Source organism: Channa argus, chromosome 17 (assembly GCF_033026475.1).
Source record: "Channa argus isolate prfri chromosome 17, Channa argus male v1.0, whole genome shotgun sequence".
Taxonomy (NCBI): domain Eukaryota; kingdom Metazoa; phylum Chordata; class Actinopteri; order Anabantiformes; family Channidae; genus Channa; species Channa argus.
Window position 1 is genome coordinate 752447 of NC_090213.1, and position 20876 is coordinate 773322.

At 41.3% G+C, this 20876-nt stretch overlaps 2 protein-coding genes across 2 annotated transcripts; one reads left to right on the plus strand and one right to left on the minus strand.

Moving 5' to 3' along the window:
* Positions 1-1185: 1185 nt before the first annotated feature.
* Positions 1186-8684, plus strand: cpsf3 (cleavage and polyadenylation specific factor 3). Its single transcript, XM_067481958.1, has 18 exons — positions 1186-1356; positions 1896-1959; positions 2064-2161; positions 2281-2409; positions 2566-2743; positions 2933-3022; positions 3795-3945; positions 4391-4566; positions 4656-4814; positions 5452-5598; positions 6085-6237; positions 6332-6440; positions 6550-6648; positions 7193-7287; positions 7458-7545; positions 7627-7693; positions 8105-8201; positions 8343-8684. Exons 1-18 carry the CDS (start codon positions 1286-1288, stop codon positions 8430-8432), a joined length of 2061 nt encoding a protein of 686 aa, XP_067338059.1. The 5' UTR covers positions 1186-1285; the 3' UTR covers positions 8433-8684.
* A 68-nt stretch (positions 8685-8752) lies between these two features.
* On the minus strand, positions 8753-20876 carry adam17b (ADAM metallopeptidase domain 17b). Its single transcript, XM_067481957.1, has 18 exons — positions 20551-20876; positions 18981-19113; positions 18767-18900; positions 18211-18299; positions 17945-18125; positions 17269-17399; positions 17103-17189; positions 16899-17009; positions 16503-16647; positions 16319-16410; positions 15758-15910; positions 14909-15108; positions 14640-14743; positions 14410-14544; positions 13735-13865; positions 13483-13650; positions 13141-13197; positions 8753-12596 (listed from the first exon to the last, which is right to left on the minus strand). The coding sequence occupies exons 1-18, from the start codon at positions 20630-20632 to the stop codon at positions 12216-12218; spliced, it is 2514 nt and encodes an 837-aa protein (XP_067338058.1). The 5' UTR covers positions 20633-20876; the 3' UTR covers positions 8753-12215.

Here is a 20876-nt window from a genome sequence, read left to right on the forward strand (position 1 = left end):
TCTGTCTATTGCATCGCTCACTCGCTTTCTCACTTTTATTTGCTCGCATCTGCATTTGTCTTTTTAGTGTTTTGTTTTGTATAAAACCCCCAGATATTACATTTATAATGACAGAATAACAGAGAAAAGCAGATGACCTAACAAACTGCAGCCAGACATGGGCGGATATAGACTGTGGTTAAAAAAAGATTCAAATGGTTTTATGCTCAAATTTAAACCTCACCTTAACTTTAATAATAATATTGTTAATAAGTAATAATTAATCACAATCACATTGTTCATTCTAATAGAGGCAATATATGTAACTTTATTATGATATAAAAAAACAGATTTCCACCACAAATAGTCATAAAAAGATGGGTTTAGGTGCCATCTAAAAATCTGCAGGGATTATCTGTATGCAGCAATTAATTGATTATTATTGCAATTATTTTACATGTGGCTTGTAGTGGTATTGTAATATTTAAAAGGAAATGTTTTCTGATACAAATTTAACAGGTTCTTCTTGAGCAGATGGCTCCAGCCTACATTGACTTAGACAACACACCAACCTCTAAGTGGAGCTTAACTCTATTCAAAGTGCAAGTTAATTTCCTGTTAAACTGACGTTCAGTCTATTTGTGTCTGATGGCATCTTATCTGCCCACTCTGTTTTAGATTAAGTCTTTTAAGATGCTGATATTGCAACTATTTTTCACACATATAATACATATTCTGGAATAGTGACTTCAAAATTAATTTTGCTTTTTTCACTCAAAACTTGCAGAAGGTTGACATTTCCACTATGTATCCAGCACATGTAGCTTTGTATGCATGACAATTTTTTTTAGTTATTTCCCACAAAATCTCCATTTAAAAACAATTTTGAAGTGTTAGCACCAGATTGATTAAACAATAATTTAACAATTAAATGAACATTTTTACAAATTTTCCACAGAAAATGGATTTGTACTGAGACGGATTTAGCATTTGCTCTATCGGTATAAAAAACACAAACATATGAATCTAGGAACAGTACAGAATAAATTGAGTAAAACTTTTTATCTCTACAAACTTTGATTTATGATTAAAATCCATTAAGTCGGATCTCTCTGTATTTTCCCCGCAGAAGAGAATAAAAGCTCAAAAATGGAACCAAGGCTATAACTGCTGTAAGCCCTCGGAGGGATTACCGCACGGACCGGAAGTGACGCGTAGGAAACCTTGTAGCGACGCGGGTCTTAGCTGGAGTTACAATGAATTAATTCGTATTTGTGAAACGTTTATCAGATATATTGGAGTAAACATGGCAGCTAAACGTAAATCTGATGTCACTGTTCCCGCGGAGGAAAGTGACCAGCTGCTCATCCGTCCGCTGTGAGTTTAAACACAACTTTAATCTGGTTTTAAGCTGCTAGCGTCGACGTCTGCTGCTTATTTAGACTTTACTTCTTCTCAGCAGATACGGTTTTTTTGTTTAAGCATTAGAGGCAATACTTCATTTCAAGTGTTGTAAAACAGCGCTTATTCAAGGAGAGTTTTAATTTATAAAAATGTATCTTTTCACTGCTAACTTCGTACATTATCGTTAGCTTCAGTGGAGAAAACTTATTATTTCCAAATAAATTTTCAGATTCGTTAGTGACATGATATAAGTCATAAAATCAATGTTTTTAATTTGTTAATGCGCTAATTTAAGATTACTTTAAAATATAGTTTGGTTATCCCTATGTTACTCAGACAAGTAGTTTACAGCTAATTGAATGCAACACAGTAGATGTTACTGTTGTAATGAGTTGGGCTATGTATGTTGGTTACTGTTGTTACTTGCTGAAGAGTTTTTGCTTTGAGAATAAACTCTAATACATGTGGATGTTCGTTGGATATGAGGGTGATATTCTCACTGTGTTGTTCAGAGGAGCGGGACAGGAGGTGGGACGATCCTGCATCATTTTGGAGTTCAAGGGACGAAAAATTATGGTAACCCGGTCTTTGTTATGATGTGTTTTTATCCACTGTGCACATTAAAGTGCAGAGTCACTTCAGTGTTCTGTTAACACCCCTGCGTGTGTGTTGTGATGCAGCTGGACTGTGGGATCCACCCGGGTCTGGAGGGAATGGACGCTCTGCCATACATAGATCTGATCGATCCAGCCGAGATCGACCTGTTGCTAGTCAGCCAGTGAGTTGAGAAAATTCAGTTCTTCATTACACACTCTGATGCACTGACACACATGCAGGTGTAACTCCAGACTTGGACGCTCCACAGTGACTCACACGTTGGTCTCCCTCCTCTTTCAGCTTCCACCTGGACCACTGTGGAGCTCTGCCCTGGTTCCTGCAGAAGACCAGCTTCAAAGGACGAACCTTTATGACTCATGCGACCAAAGCCATCTACCGCTGGCTGCTGTCTGACTGTGTCAAAGTCAGGTAGGACTTACCTTAAATTTACCAAAGATTTTGCTCCAGTTTTTCAGGAGCAGATTTGACACATCTGACACGTGTGTTGTATTTACAGTGTTGGGCAGAGTTAATAAAATAGGATAATGTGTATATGCAGTGTATTAATGCTGATGTTTGTTGCAGTAACATCTCAGCAGACGACATGCTGTACACCGAGACAGACCTGGAGGAAAGCATGGAGAAAATTGAGACCATCAACTTCCATGAGGTGAAAGAGGTGGCCGGCATCAAGTTCTGGTGTTATCACGCCGGACATGTCCTGGGAGCGGCCATGTTCATGATCGAGATCGCTGGTGTCAAGGTAATGTTCACTGGTCACTTGACTCACACTGTATTGATTGGCCTGCACAGTGACAGCTTATCTACAATTAGGAATGTGAGCAACAGAAATCAGAGGAAGTCCAATCCTGAATTATTCTGCTTCAAGTTAGGTTCCAGGTAGTTACACCTTTGCTTATGATTTTGTTTTTGTGTCTTTTTGTTTGTGTAGCTGTTGTATACAGGAGATTTCTCCCGTCAGGAGGACAGACATCTGATGGCAGCAGAGATCCCCAGTGTAAAACCAGACATCCTCATCACTGTGAGTTACACTCCTTCACTGTGGGATCAGCTCTACATACCTTCTTTGACTTCTCTTTTTGCCTGTAGCTCTGTGCTTGAAGCCTGTTTGTCTTTACTGAAGCCATAAATTCATCAATGCATAGTTAAAATGATGTGCAAATGAGTCTCACGGGGTCAAAGTTCCAGACACTGTTTGAAAACATAATTTTGAAATACAGATCTTGGTGGCAGCAATAGAACATCAGCAATAATAGCAGACATTGCTTTTTAAATAGCAGGTTTTCTCATTTTGTCGGTCATATCCAGTACTGTAAAATGTGATTGTGAGATATTCTGAAAACCATGTGATGGCTCTAACTGTGTCTCACTCTTCTAGCTGAAACCTGGCAGGAAATACATCAATACAATTTATTATTATAACACAATATAGGTTTATAATAACAAAAGATAAAAAATGAATCAACAACACTACTGCTGCTTAAAACCTTGAAAATATTTAGGAAGTGATTTGTGTGTGTGTTATGAACAGCTGGACACTGTACTTTTTAACATACAGTTGGAAACTCTGCATTTGTTGGAGACTGTTCAGTGTTGGATTAATCTACATTTGGTTTCTAGTCATTATCTGTGACAACAGGACAGTGTATTAGAATACAGTACACTTGACCTTGAGGTACAGAATATTTGTTAGTAGGAAACACTAGTGTAGGTTTGGACCCTAATTTTAACAACAAGCAGTTGAAACCTGAGTATTTACATTAAATGTAATTATAGTTTTCTCTCACTGTTAGGAGTCAACTTACGGGACTCACATTCATGAGAAGAGAGAGGAGCGAGAGGCTCGTTTCTGTAACACCGTCCACGACATTGTGAACAGGGAGGGTCGATGTCTGATCCCCGTCTTCGCTCTGGGACGAGCCCAGGAGCTGCTGCTCATCCTGGGTGAGACATTGTTGAGACATTGTTTTCTCATTCTGTGTTCTTCATCTAGTTCAAGTGTCCCAGTTTGAATTCTATATTTGACTTGTGCGGACATGGGGAAGACAAATATTCCAGTATTTAATTTGTTAACCGGAGGCTATAGTGAGGGAATGCAGTTTGGGTATCTAAAAAAACTTACTGAGGAGCTACATGAAATCAAAAAGCTCTTTAGAACTGCAGCTTAAGTGACAAATCCACACCAGTAACACAAGTCACTTCACGCCTTCATTTGAGTGTTAATAAAATATTGAAATACTTCATTTTAATACTTTTTCAGATGTAATAAAATTGTGGTGGTGGACTTGGTTTTCCATAGCTTTGCCATCATGCCAACACATCCTAACTTTAACCTCTCGTGTCCCACTTTGAACATCTCTATATACTGTACTCTGTGTGCTTGAACCAGATGAGTACTGGCAGAACCACCCCGAGCTCCATGACATACCCATCTACTACGCCTCGTCTTTGGCCAGGAAGTGCATGGCCGTCTACCAGACCTACATCAATGCTATGAATGACAAGATCCGCAAGGCCATCAACATCAACAACCCTTTCGTCTTTAAGCACATCAGCAACCTCAAGGTCAGTTCACACGGTTTGGAAAGTCACAGGGATCTAGGTTGTTTTTTTTATCCTGCAGCCTTTTGTCATGTCCCTCTGTGTGCTTTCAGAGCATGGATCACTTTGATGACATCGGTCCCAGCGTGGTGATGGCGTCGCCTGGTATGATGCAGAGCGGTTTGTCCAGAGAGCTGTTTGAGAGCTGGTGCACCGACAAGAGGAATGGAGTCATCATTGCTGGATATTGTGTGGAGGGAACACTCGCTAAGGTGAGTTGTTCTTTACACAGAAAGACAGGGCCAGAACCAGATAAGCTGCCTGTATCTCTATCTGTAAATCTGCCAGGGGGAAAGCTCCCAGAAAACAGCTAGACTTCAAGGCTGCTCTTAAGAGCGAGCACCATGGCTCCTTGTGTACAGAAGGAAAAACCCTGCAGCGCCCAGATTCAAGACTAACCTGTGCTACTAGAGCCCCCCGATCATGTTCAGGGGTTGTTCTCTTTGAAGAAACTAACTTGTGGCTTGTATATCGATGGAGAGTAGGGTTCAACACTGTGGAGTCTGGTCTAGCAGACATCCGATGTAGATCCCGATTCCCTTATCTGATCTGTCATTGCTCAGTTTGGAAGGTGATTATTTCAGCTCTGAGCCTTGATAATTCTTCACATCATTGTGTTTTTTCTTCCCCCTCATTGACAAATTCAACCTGTATGTTCAATGTCCGACACTCGGCATCAGACAGAAAAAAGAAGCAATTTTGATGAAGCCCAGTTACCAGCAGACGGTGCTCTCGATACAGATGATTTTTCAAACAAGCAGCAACTGCTGATTCCAGTCTAATGAGGATAGTATTGGCAGTGGAATCACAATGGTTTGTTTTAAATGGGTGTTGGTGTGTTTGTTTCAGCACATCATGACAGAGCCCGACGAAATCACCACCATGTCGGGTCAGAAGCTTCCTCTGAAGATGTCGGTGGACTACATTTCCTTCTCTGCTCACACCGACTACCAGCAGACCAGCGAGTTCATCCGAGCGCTCAAACCTCCTCACGTGGTAATTACCTGACCACAGCGCACATCTGTTAACATCCTCTTTTAGTACTTTTACTACCTTTCCATATTTTTGCATCTCTTTTGAGTAATATTTTCTTTTGTCATTTGACAACTTGCAGTATTGTTATTGTTATTGTGTCATCTAGTGGATTTCCACTTAATGTAAGTACCTAAATACTATAACTGTGCACAGATAAACACATTTTATCAAAACAAATGCTGTGCTTTTTATTCTCCATCTCACATTTGGGTCTTAAGAGGGAATTTTGAGAAAACACACTGACAAAAACATTGTTATTGTGTCATTTACAACAAACGCTCAATTAAACGATCGATTAAATTTGAACATTTCTGCTTTGATTGTGCTTTAGTGTAACATGGTACCAAGCTATTTAATAATTACTGCAGTGATCACAGAGCAGACAAATACCATGAGGTAGGAACATCTGGATATAAGATAACTGTAGGCACATTTGTGCTTCCTCAGATTCTGGTTCATGGGGAGCAGAACGAGATGGCCCGTCTTAAGGCAGCTCTCATCCGGGAGTACGAAGACAATGATGAGGTTCACATCGAAGTCCACAACCCTCGGAACACAGAGGCCGTCACACTAAACTTCAGAGGAGAGAAACTGGCAAAGGTTTGCCCGAAACGCCAAAATACTGAAACTGTCAAATCCATTTTCTCTTCCTTGGTTTTGGTGTGTTATTAACTCCGAGCATGCCGCCCTGCAGGTGATGGGCTCCCTGGCTGACAAGAAGTGCGTTCAGGGTCAGAGAGTCTCTGGGATCCTCGTCAAAAGAAACTTCAATTATCACATCCTGTCGCCCTCCGATCTTTCCAGTCAGTAACTCACACTGAGTTAGTTATTCTGTAGATAACGGTGAAGATCTGTATATTCACTGCTTCTGAATTCTTAAGAGTGACTGTGTTTCCTCCTGTCTTTGTTCAGACTACACAGACCTGTGTATGGGCACAGTGACGCAAACCCAGGCCATCCCCTACACCGGACCCATCTCCCTGCTGGTCAGTCAGCTACGGAGCCTCGCAGGTGGGTGAACTGTGAACTCTGTGTACTCCATAAGACTGTTTCCACTCTGGAATGTGAATCCTCTGGTTAAACCTTTTCATTTGAGCTACATGCGAAAAAGAATAACTACTTATACTAACACTAATATTATAAGACTTATTTGATGATATCAAGGCTTGTGGTCTCCTCAGGCTCTGTAGTCTCTGACCAGTTGCACCCTTTGGTCAGTCCTTAAAAGGTTTTTGAGAAATGATGAATGTCCAAGAAGAGAACCCTGAGCTGCACCTGTGTGTCTCTCTAGTTTTACTCAGAGAACTGTTTAATTCAACGTTCACTCTTGTTTCTCTCTTCCCTGTTTCTTTCCCCAAGTCATGATTGAATGCTGACTACAGAAATGAGGAAAAATACTGATCTAAGTGATGTGACTGCAGCCACAATTCAATGGCTTCTTTGTTCCACCCTTGTTACTGGAATGTGTCTCGTTTGTTCAAACTGCTTAAAAACATCCGATCAGAGGCATAATGTGAATGTAGGCTTTGTCTATTATTGGCATGTTTGTTTTCAGGAGACGTGGAGCAGGTGGAGGGAGCAGAGAAAATCACTGTCAGGATCTTTAAAAACATCACTTTGGTTCATGAAGCGGGCATGGTGCTGCTGGAGGTCAGAGACACAAACGCTTCACATTTAGAGCTGTCAATGCTCGACTGCTGCACCTTTATCACAGTGATTAGAAAACAGAAGGACACGTCCTGTTTTCCTGTCAAAAAGTCGCTTGTTGGACAGAAAAGTTAAACACACTCTCATCTGACTGACTTGTGTTCTCATTTCAGTGGATCGCCAACCCACTCAACGACATGTATGCTGACGCCATCACTACGGTGGTCCTGGAGGTCCAGTCCAACCCCAACGCCCAGAAATGTCAGTAAAGGCGAAAAATCCACTTTTAGCGTAATTGCAATGATTAACACAAACACGTGGAATGATTGATGTTTGTTTCAGTTCTTGAAGGCAAGAGGGAAACCTTCGACATGGACGTGTTCGTAGAGAGACTGGCACTCATGCTGCAGTGAGTACTGAACTCCGGGTGGATGTTTGTTTCACTCTGCCTTCAGTGCCAGTCGGGTGGAGTCTTTACAAATACAGCAAACTGCAGTTTCAGCTGACATTAAAGTCTGTTCAGTCTCTTAAATTTGTTATTTGGTGCTCTCTAAAACCCCGCCCGCCTGGCACTATGTGCATCATAAAACAAACAAGTGAGGGATTTAAAATGGCACGAAAATAATTGTTAAAACTTTAATATCTGACAAAACAATAAAATATCAGAATTGTGGATCTCATTTTTTCAGAGGCAACACAAGATTTTACTAATTAAAGTTAAAGTCACTTTAAAACATTTTTAGGTGTTATTTTCATGTGTTATTTATTTTACAATACAACACATATTTTGGTTTTGAGATATGAATATTTTCTGCTGCAGCGACATGTTTGGAGACGACTCTGTGAATTTCAAAGAAAATAAAAACCTGACTGTGACGGTGGACGGCGTCACAGCGTTAATCGACCCAGAGACCAGAGTGAGTCACTTTATTCTTCTGATGAGTTCAAAATATTCATGATGGTCAGCGAACGTAGGACTGACTCAGACCTGTTGGTTTGACTCATAAATGACGTAATGTCCTTTACCTGTTTATTGACCTCTCACGTATGTCCTCTAGTCTGTGACCTGCACAGAGGACGAGACTCTGAGGGAGATGGTGGAGGTCGCTGTCCATCGGCTCTACGACGCCCTCAGCCCCACCTTCTGATTCACCACACCTGAGCAGACAAACTGATGTTTTACTCGGTTTGCCTTTACTGTAACTCCACTCATTTATCTAGTAAAACCAGCATATAAACATGGAAACACTAACGTGTACTAACTGGTTCTGTGGTCCTAATGTAATAAACTGTGTAAAAAGGCGTCATAAGACAAGTACACAACAACTCCTGAACGCTGAGAGACACACCAGTAATTACATGTTTGTGTGCTGATTAAAAATAAGTGTTACGCCTTTTTTTAACAAAGACAAACTCTTTGTTGGAATCATGGTTCCAAAGGAATCACCTTCAGCAGATCAACACACCATTTCAGATTATTGTACTTTTATTGTGAAATCAGCTTTTGTGATAAAAAATAATTTCTTGAGAAAAATAAACATTTGACCAGTAAATGTTTACTGGAGTCTCCTTCCTCTAAAGTTAATTACATTTGACTGCATTTTATTGTTTTAAAAAAAAAGGAAAGGAATATGCTTGGAAATGCTTAAAAGTTAATATTTTTCCTGTAAAACAAAACCCATTTTACTCTTAACGGGAAAGTGTTCTCGCTAAAAATAGGAACCTTCTCACGTCTGATATTTTCATCTTTCCTTTTAAACGAAGCTGAGGGTCGAAAAACTTCAGTTTAACTGGTGCAGGAGCATCACTCAATAAAAAGGGGGTAATAATTAAATAATGTAATTACCAAAATAATAACCATATTTTAATAGGCGGCTGTAGCTCAAAATTTAAGGCAGTAACCCGCGAACCACAGGGACAGTGGTTCGATTCCCAGTCCTTAGGTGTCAAAGTGTTCTTGGGCAAGACACTGAACCCCAAGTTGAGGCCCTTACATGCCAGCCGCTGCCATCTGCGTGTGAAGGAGAAGCACCATTGTAAAGTAATTTGGATAAAAGCGCTTTATAAGTGGTCGTTTACATTTGATACATACAAAGTAATTTCTGTGCAATTTAATGACCATCAAACAAGAAAAATGCAAAACTACCAGTTTCTACTTAATGCCACTAAATTACCAGCAAGTTTAGCTTTGTTGCTTTCAAATCGTGGGAATCAGCACTTTTAATAAATGATTGGATACATTTAAAAATACTGAGCACCAGCACTACACAAACAATTCTTTTATTTTTCATCTGCATCCCAGATTGAGGTGGCCGTTGCTCAGTTGGTAGAGTGGCCACCTACCGACCATAGGGTCGGAGGTCCAAGCCCCACTCTTCCTGAACACATTTCGAAGGGGGGTTCCCTGTGCAAGACACTGAACCCCCAACAGCCCATCCCCATCCCCAGTGCTGGTCCCAAAACCAGTAGAAACTGAGCAGGGTTGCATCAGGAAGGGCCAAAAAAATATATTCAAAAATCAAAAAAAAGTTTACTGACATAACTACAGACATTAAAATGTTGTATTTGCCCATCAGTTAAACACAGAAAAGATCTTTAAATGAATTATACTCAGTGATAAACAATATGGCAAAGCTTCATGTGCTTATAACAACACAGATAAACAGAAACATCTCAGTGTAAAAGACTCGACACATTTCAAATACTCCATATTAAAATACTGACTGTAGTGCATTTAAATACCACAGAGGAAAAGAAGGCATGCTGAGCTCACGCTGATTGTCATTAATAAATGATTTTAAAAACAAAACAGCATAAAGTACAAACACATTTTAAATAAAATAAACTCAGGTACCAGAGCAGCTCAAGTGATCTCCCAGTGAAACAAGGTGGTTTGGCAGTAAAAACCGAAACTTTTTGACTGAAGTTTGGTTTAAAGTTTGTGTCAGATTTCAACATTTGGCTGAAGTATTTACGTAAAAGACGCAGTGGTATTTGTAGCAAGGATCAACAGATTGACTCCACAGATTTTTACTCTGATAATCTAATCTGAAATCATTACAAAAATATGGAAGCCCATCCCTGCCAAGAAACAAAACGATGTTAAAGGACAATTTCACTCATATTGAACTTGCTTGTAGTTTGGGTAGTACATGTAAATACTACTACTACACCATTAAACATCTCTCTGACATCCCTATATTACAATATCTCTCTACTTCTAGCTAAAAAACAGATGAAACTACAGATGACATCACTTGGAGGAACCTTCAGTTCAGATGATGTCATCTTGTTGCTCAAACTATGGAGTTTGTAATCACGGTCAACCTGCTTTTGCAGAGCTCCTCCAAATAACATCATCTGAACTCCTAATGATTAAAACATTTCTCAGCTAGAAGCAGAGCAATATTTTAATATAGTGAAGTCAGAGGGAAGTTTAAAAGCATTAATGTACATTTACACACTAAGCTAAAACCATAGAGAGCAAGTTAAAAATTGGTTATGCTCCCTTTAACAAATAAATCTTAAGAATAGCCAAAATACTGCCAGTAAGTAAATGACCTTGACTTACAAAGTTGAGAGACAGAGCTAGTTTAACATAATCAATCTGCCAAATATTTTTTCAATATCATTTTCTGATGGTAATTTGCCTAGAAAACATTAGAAATTAGTACAAAAAATTCCAACCACAACATATTTGAGCCCAAGTTAAGTGCATCAAAAGTCACTTTAAAATTTCACTATGATGAAAGATAAAAAAAAACAACAACAAATTCTCATATTTAAGAATCTGGACCAGTTTGTTTCATATTTCTGCTTAGAAAAAATAAGTTAATACTATAATTGTTAATCCTTTGTGTGTTGATAAGTCACTTATTTCTGGTTGAACAAAAGAATGTAACTAGTGGAAATGGACTTTGACACTAAGCGCCTTCAAAAACAAAACAAAACAAAACACGCAGCCCACCAGGCTAAATGCATTTTTTTGCAGCACAAATAAGTATTTGTGTAAATGACATACAAAGTCTCATAAAGCTCAGTAAGTTGAGCAAGGCACTAACACTGTCAGGGTTTGGGGTTCAGTTCCCACACTCTCAGAAAAGAACTAGAAAGTGTCAGTGCTGTTAATACAACATCCCACATTCAGGAAGACGCTATGGTTTGTGTCTCCGTGATGCACTTAAAGACAAACGTTGCACCATTTAACCTGAAAGCCGAGATAATTCTAGAGGATCAACACTTCTAACCATTCAGAGAAGGACATCAGGGGCGGGAGCCCACAGCTCTTAGTCAACTTGCTTTGCTGGCTCTTTTTAGACAGAAATCCTGCTGTATGTCTGGTAAGTTGACGCTTTGACGTCTTACTTCACAGCTGTGAACATGATCCAGACTCTAGCTAAGTGTCTGTGTATCATGTCCAACATGTTGATAGCTGCAGACACAGAGCATCAAAAACAGGAAGACTCTCGATGTGCAGCTCCAGAGTGGTCAGAGGTAACTAGTTGGGGTTGTTGTAACAATAGCATCTTGTTATGCTTCATAACACAGGACACGTTTGGCTACTAGAAACTTTCTTTTACCATCAACATGTTGAGCACGATGCACAACTTGAGTCTGAATCACGTTGATTGACCTGTTATGTGGGAAATAACTTCACGCTTGAAGATAATCAGAGCTTCATACGCTTTGCCCCCAGTCCCCCTGTCCCAGACAGCGAACCAGCACAGACCGAAAAACTTTAGAACTTCTAGTAATGCATGGTCAACAATGCCACCCCCACCCCCCTCCCCCCACCGAGGCTTTAGACTCACAATCTCCCAATCTCAACAGATTTGAGATGCTGATTTTGTGCCACCTGACAGCTTGGTGGATGAGGTAGAGATGATGCTACACCCCAGCTGGAGGATAGCCCAGCCCCCCACCTGCAGATCTCAGCACTGCGTCTCCTTGGTGCTGACCTGATGTCTCTGCAGCCTGAACAGCAGCGACCCCTCACCGAGACTTGTTACACCTTTCTCTGTCAGGTCTTCAAAAGAGCGCTGATTCGACCCTACAGGCCGCCCAAACGCTTCCTCGTCCAGGTGGGAGTCGGAGCTTGGGTCCTCTTGGATGGTGGCCATGTGGGGGCCGTCCAGAGGAGGAGGGACATTAAAAGGACCAGGACCTGGGTCAGAGCAGGAGACTGGAGGGGTGCTGGTCTGTTGGGGGCCCCAAGGTTGAAAACGCAGGGGGGCAGCGGTGTTTGGGGGGCAGCTTGGAGATTTGTAGATCCGAACTGATGCAGACTCCAGGCTGCTCAGGAGCTCAGCATTCTGGAAAATGAAAGGTCAGAGTTAAAGGAGCAGACTAATTTTTTTCCGTTTCAGTTCATTTCGCTCTGATCCGCAGTTGAGTCATCACATGATCACAGAGGCTACAGCTGATGTTTCCTTAATCCATTTGTTGTTTGGATTAAGCTCTGAAAGTCTAAACCCCAGAACCTGTTTACACTCATCACGTCTCAGGACATTTCTCCTGAAAATGACTCAGATTATTAGCTTACTTATTGCTTACTTAATAATTCAGTCGACCCATGTTTCACCTCTAAAGCTTCGTGAGATGGTGCCACAGACGGCTCCCTTGGCCCAACGCTCACTAGGACTTAGTCTCAACAGTCTTCATACACCCAGAAACTTATTTTGAACTTTACTGCACTTTAATTATACAAGAGGTCGTGTTGGAACTACCACACACTGCACCTGAGTTTGGCTTCTTTGGGGCATCTTGAGTCTGATGCTCTTTGGTCATTTTTACATTTCGTTCATTGTCTTTTTCTGAACATGAGCCTATTAGTATAAAACCACAGTAAATCCTCACACTGGGGAAGAGCAGAGACTTGGTGGTCTGTTCGTACTGTTTATCCATCTTCTTGTCCTGAAAGTACAAAAAAGATCAGAAAACACAGTAAGTTAGTGCCGGAGATTTGACACTGATGAACGTGAACTGATGAGAGACATAAGGGGGAAAAGATTGATGCAGTGAAGTTTGCTATTATTGTATTTACACACCTTTATGAAATGTAATTTAAACGAACAGGTCAAGACATTTTGGCAGCATTGCCAAACTTTTCATCTTCACTTTATTTACATGTGCTTAAGTGGTGAAATAAGCCAATGACAGAACTGAGTCTGACTTCAGTCCCTGATTTAGGTTTCTCACCACACAGTGGACCAGGATGCTGAGAGGAACCCAGAAGAACAGAGAGAAAGCCACCACTGAAGCCACGATGTTATCAGCCAGAAACTTCCCGAATGTGTTGATGTCCAGCTTGTCGATGAAATCCCAGAGTCGCTCCACCACGTCCTGCACCTGCTTCATACACTTCCCCTGCAGAAACACACGCAGTTTACAGCCCTGCTCACTTTAACGTGAGGATTTCAGTCTGTGTTTCAGGTCTCAGGAAGAACTTACCGCTCCATCACAGAAACCCACGGTGCAGGGTTTGCCTTTACGCAGGAACAGGAAGTGTCCTGTTTGGTCCTGATATGGAGCACAGGCGCCGCTGCTGCTTCGACAGCAGACTTTACACGACGAGTTGGTTTCTACAGAGGAGAACAGTTTTTCCAGAAAAGTACTCGGTTAGAGCCCAAGTACTAAAGTGACCTGCCTGCAGTCCAGACCTGTCACCTACTGAAAACACTTGGAGCTTTATAAAGTGAAAAATACAACAGAGGACGAATAAGGAAGCTAACTTCCTCTATCAAACGAGAATAGCAAAAAGTGTTGTTTCAAAATTGAAGCAACTAGTCTCATTATTTCTTAAAAACTGACAGTCTTGCTAAAAGAAGAGCTGATGCTCTTATATACTAACAAAGGAATATAAAGATGTAAAGATGTAAAAGATAATTACAGAGGACCAGGTATATTCATAAACTTTGGCTTCAGTTATTATTAAGATGATATTAACCCCCATAAGAGTTGACTGATTGTAAATTGTCCAAAGCAGAACTGAGAAAACAGCTCAGACTGAACCAAACAGTAAAAGTGCCACAAAACCCGAACAAGGAGGTAAACAAGCCACAATCACTCGACATTGTACGGATTCGCTGTCATTAGTGCAGCTTTACACAAACTGCAGTGTGGTACCGTTGCAGGCGCAGGGCTCCAGCTTTAGGACGGCCTGACAGAAAGGAATACACTCCCCGTTCAGACACTCGCCGCTGTCCAAACACACAGTTTTATCTGGAGCGTTGTGTGGAGGAGGACAATCGCTGCTGAGTCCTGTCAACACAAACACACAACAGACATCAAACGCACATGGAAGCTTCTGCACAACTGTTTATCATACATCTGTGACCTTTGATCTGCGAGCTGACCTGTGCAGTGGGAGTGTCCTTTACAGGTGGCATTGATAGGCTCCTGACAGACGGCACCTTTAGCCTCAAACTGGCAGTTTTTACAGCAGGCGCTGTTCCTGTCACTAAGCAGAGACGAGGATGGAGACGTGTCAACATGAGTTATTTAGGTTTCTGTCTTTAAAGACATCAACTGTAGGAAGAATAAAACTGTGTTGCTCAAAGACTTTACTGGAGACAACCCTGAATGCGTGGGACAAAACAACATTTACAGAAGCCCTGTCTCTGACCTGCACTGAGCACCAAGTTGCAGTTTGCAGTCAGCGGTGCAGCATGGATCTGAGGTGATGTGAAGGAGCCCAGGATCACACTCCTCACCTCGCTCCACTCGAGAGTTTCCACACACGTTGATGTTCCTTTCCTTGAAGCACGACTGGGCCTTCGACCTCAGACGCTTGACTATGGACCGTTTACTGCAGTTAGAGAACAGCTGCACACACAGGAGAGAATTTCCTCATCCAGTTATTTACTGACCAATAGAATCCAAAATGTAACAGGTTTCTATTTTGTCAGTTCACTTTTGGGTTTTTCTTTTTTTGTTGAAGTAATGTTTTGTAAGTGTCAAACATGAAATAAAACTATCCTGACGTTCTTTTATCCTTTTCACTTTGATTTACCGTGTATTTCTTGCTGCGCTGATGGAAACTATTTCAGAGATGTCAGAATTCAAAGCTGTCTACCAGAGACGTTCACAGACAGATTATCTGCAAGGATGAAGTGTGACAGTGTTTGGCCAAGACCTTGGAGTCAAGGGGAAGGGGGGTGGCTGTCATTTCGAGTCTTTAGTGCTTATGTTATGTTTTAGAGGTGCAGATATTTGTTTCGTAATCTGTAACTATCATTATATTTAGTTCATTGTTTCAGTCAGTTTTTGAGCAAAAGTATCAAATGTTTGCTGGTTTGAGCAACAAAATGTTAATTTTCTATCACACTTAACAAAAAATATGTGTTTTGAACTGCACTGTGGACTGGGGATGTGTGTTTAGGAACTTGTTGCCCACAAAGAATCATCTCTCGGTACATTGGGAGCATAACTGTGCATCACCATGTAAACCTGGAGAGAATCCTGGTGGCAGCACCTTGTTGTTGACGTGGTCTCCGCTGACGGCGATCGGGTACATGACGTATTTCCCCCCCTGGTCCTCTCGGGGGGCGCAGTATTGGACGTTGTCAGGGTCGTGCTCTGCTCCGAAGTTGTGACCGAGCTCGTGAGTCGTCACCAGGTCTGCTTCCTGTGGAGACGTCGCCAAAACATTGTGTTATTTCTGAGCAGTCACTGAGCTGAAACAGCCACTTCTTCTTTCCCAGACTGACTCACAGATATGATCCACTTCTGTATTTAATAATCCAACTAGTTATATACCTCAGAAACAACAGTTTCTATATGTATGTTACAATGTATACAAGCAAAAATACATGGTGCATGTATGTGCTGTGTCTATGAATTAATAATACGTTTAAAATTTTTTTATTTTATTTATCCTTTTTTATTTTAAGAACAAGTTTCGGAGCTGGTATCGGCTCTAATATCAAAAAAATGTCTTTGATATTTTCACATTCTCTGTGACTTAAATGGTCTGCTCATTGAACTTTTCCATGAAGGATCCATCAGCTGATCTGAGGTGGTTCAGCCAGCTCACCTTGGTCAGGATGGTCTTCCCGTAGTTCTTGGTGCTGGTGAGGCCTGTGTTGAGGTAAATGACTTTGTGCTCGTTTGTAGATGAAGGACACGCTGAGGAATGAACAGGCGGCTGGTTTGTTATCAACGCACAGTTAATCTTTAAACGTAATTCCAGTCATCAGAGTGTAACAGCAGGACACTACCTCGGGAACAGAGACCTCCAGGGATGTCTGGTTTGGATGGAGCGACGTAGGCCAGACCCAGAGTGCCTTCATCAAAGTCCTGATAGGTGAAGAGGTGAGCCAGGCAGACGTTGGACGCTTTTTCTGCAATGTCCATGCTGAACTGCTGCAGGGACACAAGACAACAGAACATTCAGGAACTAAACTGCCAAACACTAATTGTGTCGCTACCTCGCTGCTAAAGTTAGCACGTTAGCCAAGTCAACATGCTAATGAATGAATATGTTAAAGGAACAGTTTATTCGCTGTTATTCTGAGAGTAACTCCACCTCCTGTGTACTACATGTTAGCATTTATCAGCATGTTGACAGATAGTTGGGGCTAACGTTAGCATGTTGGCTTGCATCTAGACTCTACCTCCAGCAGTTTCTTGACATCCCAGACGTCTCTGCCCTCCACTGGGCTTCCTTTCATGTTGAAGTGAGTATTCCCCAGATCTACAGGAGTCGGAATCTTCTCTATAATGATCTGAAACACGCAGCAGCAGGTTACAGCACAGGTTACATGAAGATATGTCAGCATTTCAATGTGGGAGTTTAAAAGAGACTTTTGTGTCCTCACTTGCTGGATCTGGACACCGTAGCCTATGAACTCATCGTCCCAGGACGTGTTTCTGTACATGTCGTCCACACGATCGATCAGCTCGATCTGAAAACACAATCAGGTGGATTAATTCAGCACAGGGTGGAAAACTCAGACGCCAGCAGTGTTTGCGCTATGTTCTGACCAGGTAGTTGAGCGTGGTGCTCTCCTCGCCGCGGCCCATGTGTTTGAAGAAACGATGGTCTGCCACCAGCAGCAGAGGACAGGTGTTCTTACTGTGATCGTGGACCTGGCGCTTCCCCCTAAACGCAGACTCTGAGCAGGTACAAACAAATAATACACAGTGAGTCCTGTGGACTGGGCCTTTTAAATTATATTTATTCTATTGAATAAAAGCTTTGCAGTATCAAGATGTCACAGCGAGATTGTTTTTATTACTTTAAATTGTCTTTTTGTACTAAAAGATTATTCTTCACATTTGAAGCTGTTCCAGCTAAAAGCACCTTGTTCATTTGAACAGTTCTTCTATTTAAAAGCTCTTTCTTGTGTCACATTAAAACATTTCCTTTACATTAAAGGCTTTTTCAAACCAAAAGCTCTTTTAGTTAAAACTATTTTTTTTTTGTTAAAAGCTTTTTTACTATAAAAATATTTGTTTACATTTGAACTTCGCATTAAAAGCTCATTTTCAATCTAAAACATTTTTACAGTTAAACGCTGTTTCGTCTCTGTTGAAGTTAAAACCTCTTTATCAAAATAGTTACTATTTCAAGTTAAACATGTTCTACGTGTTGTTTAAGGAGCAGCTTTAGGAAGCGCAGCCCCTGAAACTGAATCCTGTCATGTCAGCATCTGCTAACCGTCTTCCTCCCTGTCCTCCGTCATGGCCGTTCTGACACTGTCCGGGAGCAAGTGGCTGGGGTCAGAGCTCACGTATCCGCAGACTGAAGGCTGCTGCAGTCGGCTGATGTTCCTGATGTCCTCTGAGCGGTAAACCAGCAGACGACCATCAGGGGGCGTTGACGTGAACCTCCACAGAGGCTGAGAGGAGAGAAGAAGACTTACCACAGGATGATTTATGTTTCTCCATTGAAGCATCATACATTGGTTTGTGTTTGACCTTTACCTCGACGTTGTACTCGGCCTCGTCAGTCAGGATGTGAGCAGAGAACTCGTGGTCGTCTATATGAGCCTGAACCCGTGAGTGCTCCTCACCTGGAGATGGAACAACAGAGGTTCAGTGTCAGTCTGTGTTATCCTGCATTGTTGTTCTTCGTGTCATTGAAGCCAGTTTGCAGATTCGAACCCTTTAAGTCACTTGACACTTTCAGATTTGCCTCCTGTCTGTGGATCTCAGCTATAAGAACCGTGGTTTCTAGTAAAAGCAGAAAATAGCACATACCCCAAATGTCTCCAGTGTGATTCTAACAGAGAAACTATTGTGCAAACAAAAAGGACTTAATGCAATGTTTTAGTCAGCAGTTTAAAATATGGAGAGTCTGGATGGTTGGATTAGTGAACTGTCTGAGACGCATGAGCTAACTAATATGCGGCTCTGTGGGACAGAGGAATGAGACATGTCAGGCAATGAACACACAGCACTTGTTAGTAAGAGAAACTGGCAGTGACGGTTAAAGTACGACATTCTCTAATCTCTGTCAGATCTGAGCCGATCGATTTACCGATCACGTGTCCGGTGAAGTAGTTCTGTCTGTTGACTGAGTAGTTCCGCTCTCGTCCTTCTTCATCCACAATCACTGCTCTGAAATCCTCAGTGAACAGCTCGTCATTAGTCCTCAGGTACATTCTGAACTGCCTGGACAGAGAAAAACACCACGAGTGTTCAGGTTTCATGAATCACACCTGACTCAAACTGTACATAATGTGGAGCCTGACCTCTGCAGGGCGTTAAAACTGAGGATTTTCTCCACATGAGTTTGAGTTTGGACGTCTCGACGGCGGACGGAATGAGTCTGCAGGCTGGAGAACGGCAGCACATCGAAGTCATCCAGCATCGACCTGAGATAAGCTGAAGAGGAAACAAAGCAGCTGAAACTCTGACAGATCCTGAATGATGATGATAAAGTTTAACACCTTCTGAGACCCAGCGATGGTGACACATCGTAGTTCAAAGACAAACATTTGTGACAAAAAGCCACAGAGAGACACATTAAAAACAACCATAACGAGACAAACTTAAAAGAGATTTAAAATTCAGTCACCTGCTACACTCACAGCAAACTGGAGGTTCATTAGACCCTGTAGAAAACTCTGAATATTAGTGTGCGTCTCAAACAGCCAGAATCTATCAGGCTCTGGGGAAAACTGTTTCTTTTTTAAGCTTTACTGATTCAGGAAATCTCACTGAAAGCAACACCTTTGGTGCAGGAGGCCTGAGGAGTCTGTAGGTGTCAGATACAGGAAGTGGTGGATTTGACTCTTCGGTTCAGTCTCACATGTGACTTTAAATGTCACTATTTTGTTTCTCAGCTGGTTACTTTAAGATGACAAAGTATTTCATCTACTAGTATCATACAATACTTACCTCATTAAGCTGCGACTTAATATCTCCTATTTCTGCTTATCCCATAGTTGTGACACAGTGTGAGATACGAAATTGACAATGGTGACATATAATCAATTTTGAGTGAAGAGCTTTAATTTAGATTTAAGTAAATTACAAGTACTAGATACAATCACTAAAATATGATTTACAGTCCTAATTAGACTGATTAGGCTTTAAAACTCAAATGTTTAACACTGTGTCACATATCCGACATCAAGAGTAAATAATTAATTAAATAAGTTTGTATTGTAAGAAACAAAATAATAATTATAGGCCACAATTGTGATGTTGTTTCTCCGAATTATGAAAACTCCTAATTTTGACTCACTATGTCCTACTGACTAATGACTCAGTATCTTAGCAACTTATCTCAAACAAATTGGACTTAATATCTCATGATCTGAGACAGTTTAAGACAGTTGGTAAATAGTTACTGAAATGTAACTTTTTATTATAATATTGGACTGTAATAATCAAAATACAGTCTCCTCCAAAAGTATTGGAGGGACGGGACAAGAGACAAAAGTTCTTGTGATATTTATTACAGTCAATATGTTGAAACAGCACAAAACTGCACCTTTTGTACCAAACGACTTTGAGGCTAACTAAGGTAAATTAAAGTCAATAAAATGAATCTTTCCACAGTGTGTTTGGGAGGATAAAGGTAAGATCGGTTACTAAGTCACTAACTTCACTCAAACAGCATGAAGGTCACTAGAAACTAAGACAGATTGTCAGTGGTAATCAAGATGTAAGCTGTAAACCACAGCTGTTACTCGTAATAAAGATTCTTTGGGACCATATTATCTGGCAGCATTCATCTTCCATACTTCACTTTTTCATGACTGATCAGAAAACAGACTTTTCTATAAACTTACAGGATGGAACCTCTACACTTACTGTGCTCCTGATCCTCTGTGTCTGCCGCTGTTAAAACCATCCAAACTGTTAAAAGCAATACAAATGTGAGCTCCTGTCTCATGTTGGACTGATGGATGGACTGAAGGGACACGGTCGACGCTCCTTGTCCAAGAACAAAAGTCTCAGATTCACAACTTTCACCGCACGTTAGAGGAAAACTGCAGATTAAAAACCCAAATCTGGACAAAGTTGGTCATATTTCGTGCATTTCGAGACTTTGCTGTGTTGTTAAACAAGCTGAAAAAACGCCCCCAAGTCCGCAAAAACCAGGAAGACGGAGCACTGCCGAGCTAAGCCAGAAGACC

Coding starts and splice junctions, on each gene's coding strand:
- cpsf3 (XM_067481958.1), top strand. CDS start 1,286: ATGGCAGCTAAACGTAAATCTGATGTCACTGTTCCCGCGGAGGAAAGT. Junction 2,410..2,565: donor TCTGACTGTGTCAAAGTCAG/GTAGGACTTACC, acceptor TGTTTGTTGCAG/TAACATCTCAGCAGACGACA. Junction 7,694..8,104: donor AGACTGGCACTCATGCTGCA/GTGAGTACTGAA, acceptor TTTCTGCTGCAG/CGACATGTTTGGAGACGACT.
- adam17b (XM_067481957.1), bottom strand. CDS start 20,632: ATGAGACAGGAGCTCACATTTGTATTGCTTTTAACAGTTTGGATGGTT. Junction 18,901..18,980: donor AGTTTTAACGCCCTGCAGAG/GTCAGGCTCCAC, acceptor TTCTCTGTCCAG/GCAGTTCAGAATGTACCTGA. Junction 13,651..13,734: donor TGGGTTTCTGTGATGGAGCG/GTAAGTTCTTCC, acceptor GTGTTTCTGCAG/GGGAAGTGTATGAAGCAGGT.